The 12,187-nt window shown below is 45.4% G+C and overlaps 2 protein-coding genes across 2 annotated transcripts; both read right to left on the bottom strand.

The window, feature by feature from the left end:
* Positions 1 to 2,304: 2,304 nt before the first annotated feature.
* On the bottom strand, positions 2,305 to 4,553 carry LOC116211404 (pentatricopeptide repeat-containing protein At2g17525, mitochondrial). Its single transcript, XM_031545769.1, has one exon. It carries the CDS (start codon positions 4,320 to 4,322, stop codon positions 2,397 to 2,399), a length of 1,926 nt encoding a protein of 641 aa, XP_031401629.1. The 5' UTR covers positions 4,323 to 4,553; the 3' UTR covers positions 2,305 to 2,396.
* Positions 4,554 to 4,768: 215 nt separating this feature from the next.
* Positions 4,769 to 7,476, bottom strand: LOC116211405 (probable protein phosphatase 2C 47). The gene is made up of 4 exons (XM_031545770.1): positions 6,831 to 7,476; positions 6,252 to 6,440; positions 5,784 to 5,989; positions 4,769 to 5,556 (listed from the first exon to the last, which is right to left on the bottom strand). Exons 1-4 carry the CDS (start codon positions 7,023 to 7,025, stop codon positions 5,001 to 5,003), a joined length of 1,146 nt encoding a protein of 381 aa, XP_031401630.1. The 5' UTR covers positions 7,026 to 7,476; the 3' UTR covers positions 4,769 to 5,000.
* Between the last annotated feature and the right edge of the window lie 4,711 nt (positions 7,477 to 12,187).

Below are 12,187 nucleotides of genomic sequence, written 5' to 3'. Positions count from 1 at the left end.
TTTAAACTTTCTCCTATCCAATAAGATATTGATTATTTGGAATAAGATTTTTTTCGGTCTGATATCCAAAAATTCAATTGGCCCCGACTAATCCGTTCAGCTGGGTTGACCCACTAAGAGATAAATCTCTCCAAACATGAATTTTTTTGCAGTTACAAGAATCCAACTCAAGACCTTACTTAAGTGGAATAAGTATCGAATCGTTTAAAATAACTCACGTTGGTTATTTGGAATAAGATTTGAGTGGCTTAACCATTAATTAAATTGGATTGATTTAGGTAATTTAACGGATATTTTTCTTATATAAAATTTATAATTTAGATCATTTGAATAAATAAAATTTACGATTGAAACAATTTTACTTTTTAGTGGGGATGACCTGCCTCAAGTGTGAGTTAATCGGGATCTGTATTAGGCTTGCGGAGTACTAGGTGTTGGGAAAAAAAAAAGGATGAAGTGGCTTCACCATCACTAAAATTCTTCTTTTTACTAGGTAGGTCCATGTGGCACAGCAAAAAGCTAACAAAATGTTGGGAAATTCGACTTTCTAAGTTGGCCAACGGTTGCACCTCGCACTCAACGCATATATTTGCAAAGTTGAAAACGACTAGCTAGATATAGATAGATGGCATTCGGAAGCTCGAATTTGTTTTCCCCGAAAAACATTTACAAGAAAAGTGTTTTCTCCTCTGTGGTGTACTTTTCTCTATTTGGATATGCGAGAGAAAAGTAAATTTAGTATTGGTTGGATCAATTTTACACGCGAATCTCGCTCTTTATTGATCGTAGAAGTAGCGCCGCCGCCAACACCGGTAGCTGCCACCATACTTCAACCAGTGACGATTATGCAGGAGCTTTCTGGATCGGTTACTTCGGATAGGCCAGTCATGAATAAGTCGGTAAAACTGTTTCTTTACCCTAAATAGTAAATATAAGGGGGAAAAGATCAGCAGATGTAAGAATCAAGGTGCTTTTACTGCGCCGGACTCCTCCAATTTGTGCTAGTTATTAGACCTTGTTGTCATCCTCGTCGATGGATTTGGCGGGATGGCGACAACCACTGGTACACGGCGGAAGGAGTCGTATTATCGATGAATTGAAGACGATCCAAGTTAGAACAGTAGGCTTTTGGAAAAACGAATTCTCTTGAAACAATATAAAAAAAAAATGGGAGCTAGAAAAATCACGTTCATCATTTTAAGACTTTTGATTAATCGAGAGGGTGCGGTGGTAGTTATTTTATTGATTGTTTGATTTTCATTTTTTTCTTTTGTTTCTTGCAATCATGTTTGATATGAAATTCTTTGAAAAATCAGCCCTATATTTTGAAAATATTAAACATTTGAAAAACAAATTTTTTTTTTGGTAAGATATATTTTGGTAAAACTAAAAGCATGAATTGATTGTCTATTTTTTTTTCTTTTTTATGGATCGATGGTCTTTATCCGCTGAAAATATTAAAGAGAAAATGAACTCTTTAAAATAAGTAAAAAGGAATCAGGACCGACCGATGTAATAACCTTACATGTCATGACCATATGAGTCACAAAATATTCGATTTATGTCATCTTACACCAGGACCAACCTGTTATCCAAAAGAATTTGGAAACTGTTTTCCGTACCGAAATACAGATTGCAGCATTACCTTACCATATTATGCGATCCCCGGAAAGAAAAAAAGAAAAGAAACGGCTTAAATGTTCGAGTTCGCGTTCAGGCCGAGGCAAATGAAACATTTGGTAACGCATTCCGAAGTTGATGTTCGTGTTTGGCTCACTGTTTGAGGGCCCGTGGCACTGTCAAATAGCATAGGACCACTTTCTGATAGTCGACAACCATATCCTAAGGGCTCCTCCATCTCTGCCTAGCAAGCAAAACAATTGACAGTTTAACACCGTTTTTCTGACCATATCCTAAGCTTCATAAATGGGCACAATTACTAGGACGCCCATTTAGAGATGTGCCAATTTATAGTTCTAGCAATCAGGGTCCCGGTTCGATCCCGATTTTTAAACCCGAATCAAGTCCCAACCGGAGTCACATTTCTGTAGAAAAACGAAAATGGTTCAATCCCGCTTCTCTAACCCGAATCAAGTCCCAACCGGAGTCACATTTCTGTAGAAAAACGAAAATGGCCCGGTCTGTACAAGAATTTGTCCTGCTGGAATCAGTTTTAGTTGTATATTACAATGAAAAATCCAACTCAATTTGTGCTTTTGACAGAAACCTTATGGAACCGATCGTTACGTTTGGGCCGACTCTAACAGCAAACTGGAACGGGAATAACTACTCGGAAAAAGCCAGTGTTTAAATACGGTTGAGCTGTCGGTTCAATTCCAGTATTGAAGAAGAAGAAAGCAGATTCCAAGCTAGCTACAAATAGTTAGCCAAAAGAATTAAGTCTCGGTATCTTGCTGTGATAAGTTACAAATACGAGATATGTGATCGCTCTCCGACCACGCTGTATCTTGAGTTAGACACCGAAGCAGACATTCCCATACCAGATAATTAGGACAGACGCCCTTTTCGACCATCTGCACGAGAACCTTCCAAGCTCTCGGCAAGTCCCTGGTCCTGCAGAACCCATCGATCAATGGAGCATAACTTTCTCCATCGGGCATGCATCCTCTCCCTACCAAATCCTCCAATAGCTTCAAACCGCTCGGAACCTTCCCCTGCTGGCAGAACGTGTTAATCAGGCAATTGAAGGTCGAAGCAGTTGGGAAGTATCTACTAGATATCATCTCATTCATAATCTCAAACGATTCCCTCACACGGTCTTCTTCACAGAACCCTCGAATCAGGGCATCATAGACTATTACGCTTGTAGAGCCCCCCTCATCATTCATTTGCTCGTAAACCCTCATTGCATCGTCCATGCTGGCCTCTCTACAGGACCTGAGTATCCTCGAGCTCCGCTCGACTTGCCTGGGAAACAGTCTCTCCATCCTGATCATGAAATCGAGAGCCTCATGCATCTGACCTTCTCGATATAGACCATATAGTATGCTGTTATAAGGACTAATGCGACCAGAAGAGCCGCCTTTGTTCTCCTCCATGAGCTCCAAAATCTTGAACCCGTCTTGCACCCTTCCTCCCGAACAGAGTCCGTGAATCAATCCATCGAAAGTGTCAAAGTTCCACCTCACACCATCCGTTTTCATCTCATCAAACAATTCCATTGCCGCATCTAACATATTAGAATCACAAAAACCCGTAATCAATACGTTATAGGTGTCTAAATTCGGAAGGCATCCCTTAGATTCCATATCCTTCATAAGCCTGCGCCCCAATTTCACCTTCTCCGAATTACAGAACCCCTTTATCAACGCGTTATAAGCCACGACATCTACTGCCCCTCCTTTGCTCTCTACTCTCTCTAACACCTCGACCGCTTCCATAACTCGTCCCGAATTGCAGAGGAGCTCAAGCACCTTGGTTACAGTCACAAGATCCGGAACAAAACCCAAACTAAAGCTCTTCTCTAACAGAACCAGAGCCTGGACCAGATTCTCTTCCTTGCAGTAACCCGATATCAAGATATTGAAGGTCACATCATTGGGTTCATCCATCTCGCTCATCAAGCTCCTCGCCCGACCCACCTTTCCATTCTTGCAGAGGGCATGAAGCAACGTGTTGTATATGACGGTGTTCGGCTTCACTGAGCTCAATTTCATGACCTGCAACAGCTTAAACCCGTCCCCGATCCTATTCGTTAAGCATAGGCCCTTCATCAGTATCCCGAAGGTGTACTCATCGCCCTCGACTCCATGCCCCATCATCTTCTTCCTATAGAACTCCCGAGCCACATCAATGTCTTCCTTCACCAGCACGTCGAGGACCGAGTTGTAGACCTTCAGGGAAGGTTCCCGGTCGAACTTGCGCACCAAGTCAAGGACTTTGATAGAATCTTTGATCATCCGGGCCCGGCCAAGGCCGCGGACAATAGTGAGGAAGATGTCCTCGTCTGGGGGCGACCCAATTGAGCCGGACATTTCGTCGAGCAGGTGGTGGACGGCATCAAAGCGGCGGAAGGAACAGAGCTTGTGGACTAGAGCGCGGTAGGTGGACTGGGAGTGGGTGAAGCCGGGGAGGCTCGCGGCCCATTGGAAGGCGTGGAGGGCTGAGGAGGCAGTCTTCTGGTCGAGGATCAGGCGGGCAATGTGGTCGTGAGAAGGAACAAGAGTCGACGAACTCGACGACGGCGACCGCGGCAGGGCTGAGGATGAGATGGGTTTTGAGAGGAAGAGGAGAAGGGAGATTTGTTGGGTTACTGGGGAGGAATTGTGCGACAATCTCGAAGATTTACAGAGTCTGAGCATTGGAGGGTGTCAAGTTTCTTGTCTGAGGTTGACAACAAATGTGCTTTCATGGAAAATAACTTCTTGGCCGACAACAAATGCAAAGGTATTCTCGATTTTCTTGGAGGATTGTTTTGCCCCAAATGTGTTTAAGCAATTTCCAAGGAAGTACTTTCTTTCTACGGAAAATGAGCCCCGAACTAGCCAAGATGGTACTTCACTAGATAAATGAATTGCGAGAAAGAAAGAACAGCGTACATGGGGCTTCGTCGCTTGCCATCACCCACCCCCTCTAGATCGCCGACAAACCATTAGGCTGCTGGTGACCTCGAGGGGTTGGGTGATGGCTGGTGAGTTGGCGAGGCATCTCCAACGCCCGATTGAAAGCACCCGACTGAAAACTTTTGCGAAGATGAAGATGACTTTGACATCAACAAACAGTTCACACAAACATTGCTACAGACTAATGAAGTTTTTAAGAAAGGGAAAATCTCAAAATGTACTACAGCTGCCAAAAAAATTTTGATGAAAGAGTGCAATACTTCAAGCAGGGGGTGGGAGTAACTTGGAAAAATCCCCGAGCTGTACTGTATTGTAGTCTGTACTGCATTGTACTACAGGTTCCGATTCCATCTCCCTAGAGAGAGAGAAAGAGAAGGAGAAACAAAAACGGACTTTAACTGAATCTCTTCTTCCTCTTCATACACCGTTCAAGACCCCCTTGAGGACATCCAAACCTTCAGCAGATATGCTCCTCCGCTTGTGAGACCTTGGGATCTCGATCTTCGGCGGTGGGTCCCTTGAGAAGCAGACAACAACCACCGTCAGGTTATCGCAGGTATTCCTCTGGAGCGCCTCCTTCACGAGCGCCCTTGAGGACCTCTCCGGATCGTTATGTTGCATGAGCTCCCGTCGCACCATCGTGACTGCACACTGACTGCTCATCACGTCCCAGAGCCCGTCGCACCCGATGATCAGGAACTCATCTTCTTCTGTCAGCGTCAGCTCTTCTAGCTCAGGTTCAGAGCTAAGCGGGCATTTTGAGCCCTTGGAACCCTTTATGTGCCAGTCTCCAAGTGCTCGGGCCACCGAGAGCTGCCCATTCAAGTATCCATCGTATATGACCCCGCCCAGTTTCTCAATCCTTAGCCGTTCCGAGGTGCAGTTGGGCTTGTGGTCCTTTGAAAGCTCGATTGCTCTTCCCCTCTTTCCAAGCACGGCCCTTGAGTCCCCAGCATTGGCAATTAGCATAGTCCTGTGAAAATTTATGCCTGATCAGGTGGGAAGATACTACAAACATATTCCTGGAAAGTGACTCTTGGCTGTAATATAGAAGTTTTGAGAACAGAAAATCTGGAAAAGGATGCCAAATTTTTCAGGATATTCTTAGTTTCAGGAACCTGAGACTATGTAGTCCAATGACTACATCTTTATCGCTAGGCCTACACTTAAGTTTTTCGAGAATTTTGCTGAAATGGCTACCTTCCTAAGATCAGTGCGATCAAGGCGGTGGTGCCTGAGGAGCTGTCTAAACAGCTCGTGTCCGCAAAAGCATGATCAGCTTTCACAAAAGCACTCTTCATGGCTTTCCTCATGCCAGTCGGAAAGTAAGCATCTTCAACTATATACTTGAGGATGTTTCTCTTGGTGAAGGAAGCAGCATCAACACCACCATGACCATCAAATACCTGCAACATAACAAAGTCTAAGCATCATATGTCAACATGGACGATATATCGTCCCTCAAACAGTCAGGCCAGCAGCAAACTGGCACAACATACCTATCGGTCATTTTCTATACCCCGGGCATATGGGTACCCCGATGACAATCGCAACAGAACATCTGAAAATTAATGCCTTAAGTTGGCCTACTCTAAAAGGATTTTTTACAGGAGGGTATTCTTTTAGAAGGTAGAGGAATGTGAACTCTATATATAGCAACTTACACACCCCATAAAATGCTCCTGGAGTCGGTAAATCTGCATTGGTCCCAATGTGATCATGTAGATTATCCACGCAGATGTACTCGTCCTCCATATACTGCTTGGGTCCTTTGTCTGAGCAGCTTCCCGATCGGAATACTGGGAGAAAGCTGGACATCTCATTCGGCGGGGACTTGGTCATTCCGGCATCTTGATCCTACAATCCAATTAAGGGATCGAAGATTAAACTCCCTCCAATATGTAACAGTTCATATTATACAACAAGAACGAACAAAATGCAAGAGGCGACAATGGATGAGAACAACGAGGCCAAAGAGAACACGGGCAAACACTGATGCTTCGAAAAAACTTGTAATCCTAATCCCTGCTCCAAAGATCTGAACTTTATATCATCCATGCAGGCTCTATGAAATTTGTACATGGAAATTCTGTCAAACGTATCCTCCTATCTCAAACACACCAGCATTAACCCGAACTTCGAGTCTTCCGAAGGGTATCCTATTTTCTAATGAACAGGTTTTAATCATTCACCTTGATCAACAACTATTCCAAAATCTACCGAGGAAGAAAAGATTTGGGAGCTCACCAATTCAACCAAGAGAGCTGAGCTATTACAATGCCTCATGACAGACAGGTTCAATGGAGGCTTCCCGCCCTTGGACTGGTTAAGATTCTCTATCGTGTCACCGTCTTCATCCTCCATCGGAGACGATGATCGGCTCCCCTTGCCCTGCTCCTCGCCTAGCCTAACCTGCGGCGAAACTTCCGTCCCTGGAGCCATCTGTTCGAACACACTCACTCACTGACTGACTGAGTCCATCGTCTTCCCTAACACAGAGCCATAAATTGAGCCCTGGAGAGACAGAACACCCCCATTGCTATTACAGCTCACGACCAGCTGTTATGCTGTGCTCCGGCGATGGATTCAAGATTCGAGCTTTCGCCATGTTTCGTGGATTTCAATCATACCCATGTGAGGATCTTTGCTTTTACCGTAAGGATCTCTCCAGTTCCGAATGACGTGATCGGCAAAAGCCAGATGGGAATTGAGAGTCGGAGCAGGAAATCAAGAAGGGGATCGAAGAGAGAAGGGAGGCGGAGGCCACAGAAAAGCAGTAGGGAAGGGAGGGCCATTGGCATTGAAGGAGAGAGACCGACAGAGAGAGAAGAGGGGGAGTAAGGTGGCAGAGGTTGCAGGTTTCGCGGTCGACATTGTAGCAAGTTTCTGGTGAGCCGACACGTAAATTGGGTCTTCGACAAGTCGAAGACGACGGGATCGATGTGTCCATGTTTGGGTTAATTGCTTTTTGCACCCTAGACTTTTCATTCAAGTCATTTTGCATATCGAAGAGTTTATCCTAGACACTCGAAAACAAGGACGATCCTTGGTTTCTTCCTACCAATTATACGGTCCACAAGATACTCTGTAAGTCTGCAGGACAGGTAAGTTTGACCACACGAGTCTAATATGTGGTGTAATTAAGAGTATTCTCTTATATAATTTCAGGGTCACTCAAATATGATTTTGAGTCTCACTTACAAATGGAGTTATATCGCTCAAGCACATTAGATTAATCATATTTGATTCAAGAGACTCGAGTGGTGTGCGTGATGCGGTACAATTTAATTTCTTATAAACATTAAAATCCTAAAAGCTACTTAGAGTAATGATTAAATTCTACATAATTTCACTCTATTAAATTTTCATTGAGGCGTTTATATATGATACTTGATTTTTAGATGATTGATTTTAGAAAATATAAAAGTCTATGAACTGAAAAGAAATAATAAATAAAACTGAAGCACAAAGAAAAAAAAAGTGACGAATAGAGAAGGTGAACGAGGATTGACATCACCAACAAAAGTTAATTCAAGTGGCTTGGCGGCATGTTCCTCATAAGCAAAGTTTCAAGTTCCAATCTTATAAATAGAGAAAATCATTGATTGAGAGAATTTAACCATTTAGCGAGCCGACCCGGATCGAACTTGATTAGTCGAGATCTATTAGAATTCCAAATACTATGGTACGTGCTGAAAAATGAGGGATCAATATGTCCAAGTTTGCATTAATTGCTTTTTGCACCCTAAATATTTGCATTTAGTCCACGTTGCATCCTCAAGAGTTTATCGTTAACACTCCAACAAAAAAAAGAGAGAATCATGGTTTCGTCCAACTAATTATACGGTTCACAAGACCCTATAAGTCCGTATGACAAGCAAGTTCAACTACACAAGTCGCGTATATTTCATAGTCGAGAGTATTATCCTACATGATTTTAGAGTAATTTGAATACTACAAATAAAATTATGTCACTCGATCGTGCCAAACCAGTACAATTTATTTCTGGAGACTTGTGTCACGGGCTTGCTATTTTATCTAGCGTTCCCTACCCGTGCGGCCTTAGAATTGCTATTCTAGGCAGCCTTTCCCTTCACAAAACTTCTAGAGAGAGAAACTAGAGAGAGAAGCTCTGGAGAATGATACTTGTATTGCTTTTCAAGTGTGTGTACAAATAAGAAGGTGAGGCCCTTATATAGGCACTCGGTATTTAATGTACATCAAACTACTTCTATCAGCTACCGGTATAAATGCAATTATCCCAACTACCGATATTAATTACAGAAGACTCGGGAGACTTCTAGAAGGTTCGGGGACCGAGGCTCTCTAGAAGACTCTATAGCACGCATTCCCTAGTAAACCTCAGCAACTTCAGGCTCTCTCGATCATCTTCGAGGTTAGGAAGGTCTATCCGTAACATTCTCCCCCACCTATTTTGGCGACGCCCTCGTCGTATCATCTGCGTAAAAAGCCTCGATCTGCTTTGTGAACTACCACAAGTCTTCTGCGGGTTCCCAACTTGCCTCACTCTCGGGTAACCCCTTCCACTTGATGAGGTACTCACGCTTCGGCTTGCACCAACGTTTCCTCACGACCCGATCAACCAAGACTTGCTCAACATCTCGGTCGTATGCCGCCTTAGCCCCAATTGGTGCACGTGAGGACTCGACCCTGCTTGGATCTTCCTTGTCCTCCTGGAACGGCTTCAGCATAATCACGTGAAATACCGGGTGGAGCTTTAGCTTCTTAGGGAGTTTCACCTTGTATGCCATGTTACCTACGCGCTGGAGGACTTGGAATGGGCCCTCGTATCTCTGTGTAAGGCCCTTGTGCACGTCTTTGTGTCAAAGAATGTTGCGTAACTTCACCAACACAAGGTCGCCTACACTATACTCGACGTGGAGACGCTTCTTATCGGCCCACTTCTTCATTCGCTTCGTCGCTCTGTTAAGGCAAGACCGTGCCAAATCCGCCTCTTCTTGCCAACTCTTGGCGAGCCTGTATGCCGCTGGGCTATTCCTCTTGTAGCCCGATGCCACCGTACTCGGGGTTAATGGCTATTGGCCCGTCACAATCTCGAAGGGACTTTTACCGGTGGACTCGCTCCTTTGTAGGTTATAGGAGAATTGGGCTGCATCGATCATCATCGCCCAATCCTTTTGCGTTGTGCTCACGTAGTGTCGTAGGTACAACTCCAAGAGTGCATTCACCCTCTCCGTTTGGCCATCGGTTTGAGAATGGAGACTCGTAGAGAAGTTTAAGCTCGTGCCCAAAAGCTTGAAGAGCTCAGTCCAAAATCGCCCCGTGAATCGAGGATCACGATCACTCATTATCGTGGTCGGCACGCCCCAGTACTTGACTACGTGCTTCATGAAGAGTTGGGCTGCCTTTTCCGCTGGGCACTCTTTCTTTGCCGAGATGAACGTCGCATACTTCGAGAATCGATCAACCACAACCATCAACGTCTGACATCCTTTCAACTTTGGAAGGTTGACTATGAAATCCATTGAAACACTCTCCCAAGGATGCTCCGGAATGGGGAGAGGCTCGAGGAGTCCTGCGGGCGACTTCTTTTCTGTCTTGTCCTGTTGGCACACAAGACAAGTCTTCATGAAAGTCTCCACATCATTCCGCAGTTGGGGCCAATAGTACCGCTCTTCGACGAGTGCCAATGTGCGGTGAATCCCTGGGTGACCGGCCCACTTCGAGTCATGACACTCTCGTAAAATCTCCCGCCTGAGGTTGTCATAGAGCGGCACGTAGACTCGACGACCCTTGGTGTAAACAAGGTCGTCCTCGCACCAAAATTGTCATGACTTCCCTTCGCGAGCGAGCTCCAAGAGAATGCGGGCTTTAGCTTCATGCTGCAGCCCTTCCTTGATCCGACCCAACAGTGGACTCTCAAGTCGGCTGATCGCGGCAAGTTCCACCCGTCGACTCAGTGCATCAGCCACGGCATTGTTCTTCCCTGGTGTATACTCCATCATGAAATCGAACTCGGCCAGGAAATCTTGCCAACGAGCTTGCTTTGGGGATAACTTCTTCTGTATCTGGAAGTAACTCGTGGCAATATTGTCCGTCCTCACAACGAACTTTGAGCCCAAGAGATAGTGCCTCCAAGTCCGGAGACAATGCACCACTGCTGTCATTTCCTTCTCTTGGACCGTATACCGCCTCTCAATGTCACTAAGCTTCCGAGACTCAAACGCGATGGGGTGGCCCTCTTGCATCAGCACCCCGTCGATAGCGAAGTCCGAGGCATCCGTCTCCACCTCGAACGGCTTCCCATAACAAGGCAACGTGAGAACGGGCTCCTCCGTGATAACCCGCTTCAAGCGATTGAAAGCCGCTTGACATTCGTCCGTTCACTCCCAGGCTCGGGCCTTCTTCAAGAGGTCCGTGAGTGGCACGGTGATGCTTGAGTAGCCCTTGATGAACCGTCAATAATAGTTGGCGAGACCAAGGAACGAACGCAACTCTGTCACCTTGATTGGCGATTCCCACTCCATGATCGAGGTCACCTTCGATGGATCCATTCGGACTCATCCTCCACCAACGATGTGGCCGATGAAAGGGACTTCCCTCTTAGCGAATGCACACTTCTCCCTCTTCACGTACAAGGAGTTCTCCCGTAGCACCTCGAACACCTGTCTCAAGTGCTCGACGTGGTCCTCGAGTGACCGGCTATATACAACGATATCGTCAAGATAAACCACCACAAATCGATCAAGGAACGGGTGGAGTACTTTATTCATGAGGGTGCAAAAAGTGGCCAGCGCATTAGTCAACCCGAAGGGCATGATGAGGAACTCGTAAGAACCGTATCGCGTTACGCATGCGGACTTAGGCTCGTCCCCTTCCGCGATCCGCACTTGGTAGTACCCCGACCGTAGGTCCAACTTAGAGAAACAACGAGCTTCCCCAATCTAGTCGAAGAGATCCACAATCAACGGTATAGGATACTTGTTCTTGACCGTCAGCTTGTTCAGTGCCCGGTAGTCTATACACATCTGCAACGATCCGTCGTGCTTCTTTTGGAAGAGCACCGGGGCACCGAACGGGGCCTTCGAAGGTCAGACATAGCCAACATCAAGCAACTCCTTGAGCTGTCTTCTCAACTCCGCCAACTATGGCAGCGCCATCCGGTAAGGAGCCATGGCGGGTGGCTTAGCATTGGGCACTAACTCGATCCGATGATCCACCTCCTTCTCAGGTGGAAGGTTCTTCGGAAGTTCTGTCGGCATCACATCCTTGAAGGAATCGAGGACTTGGGCGACCTCCACTAGTACGTCGTCTCCGGAGCCCGCATCCTCATCTACCTTCAAGGCCGCAAGGTACGTGTTGGGAATTGGTGTATGCCCTAGAGGCAATCTATAATCAGTTTTGTAATATGATATCTATTTCATTATAAAACGAGGCATATCTGTTATTGTGTAGATTGCGCTAAATATGATTTTACACAATAATGTCCTTGGAATAGTAGGTTCAATAGGCATCAAGTGTGACTTGATTGTGAGATCCTATAATTACTGAACATTATTCCTAAATGTCCATAGTCAAAGTATTATCGTTAATTAGGACAACGGTAATACGGTTAGACTAGT

This window comes from Punica granatum, chromosome 6, assembly GCF_007655135.1.
Source record: "Punica granatum isolate Tunisia-2019 chromosome 6, ASM765513v2, whole genome shotgun sequence".
Lineage (NCBI taxonomy): Eukaryota > Viridiplantae > Streptophyta > Magnoliopsida > Myrtales > Lythraceae > Punica > Punica granatum.
The sequence above is the reverse complement of the archived record's forward strand: the minus strand, read 5'-3'. Positions and strand labels throughout refer to the sequence as shown.

Bases quoted from the DNA above. Each gene is read 5' to 3' on its own strand.
- LOC116211404 (XM_031545769.1), bottom strand. From the start codon at position 4,322: ATGCTCAGACTCTGTAAATCTTCGAGATTGTCGCACAATTCCTCCCCA.
- LOC116211405 (XM_031545770.1), bottom strand. From the start codon at position 7,025: ATGGCTCCAGGGACGGAAGTTTCGCCGCAGGTTAGGCTAGGCGAGGAG. The intron at 5,990-6,251 runs GTGTGTAAGTTG...GTTATGTTGCAG, and splicing joins CTCCAGGAGCATTTTATGGG to GTATTTGATGGTCATGGTGG. The intron at 5,557-5,783 runs GTAGCCATTTCA...AAATTTTCACAG, and splicing joins ATCGCACTGATCTTAGGAAG to GACTATGCTAATTGCCAATG.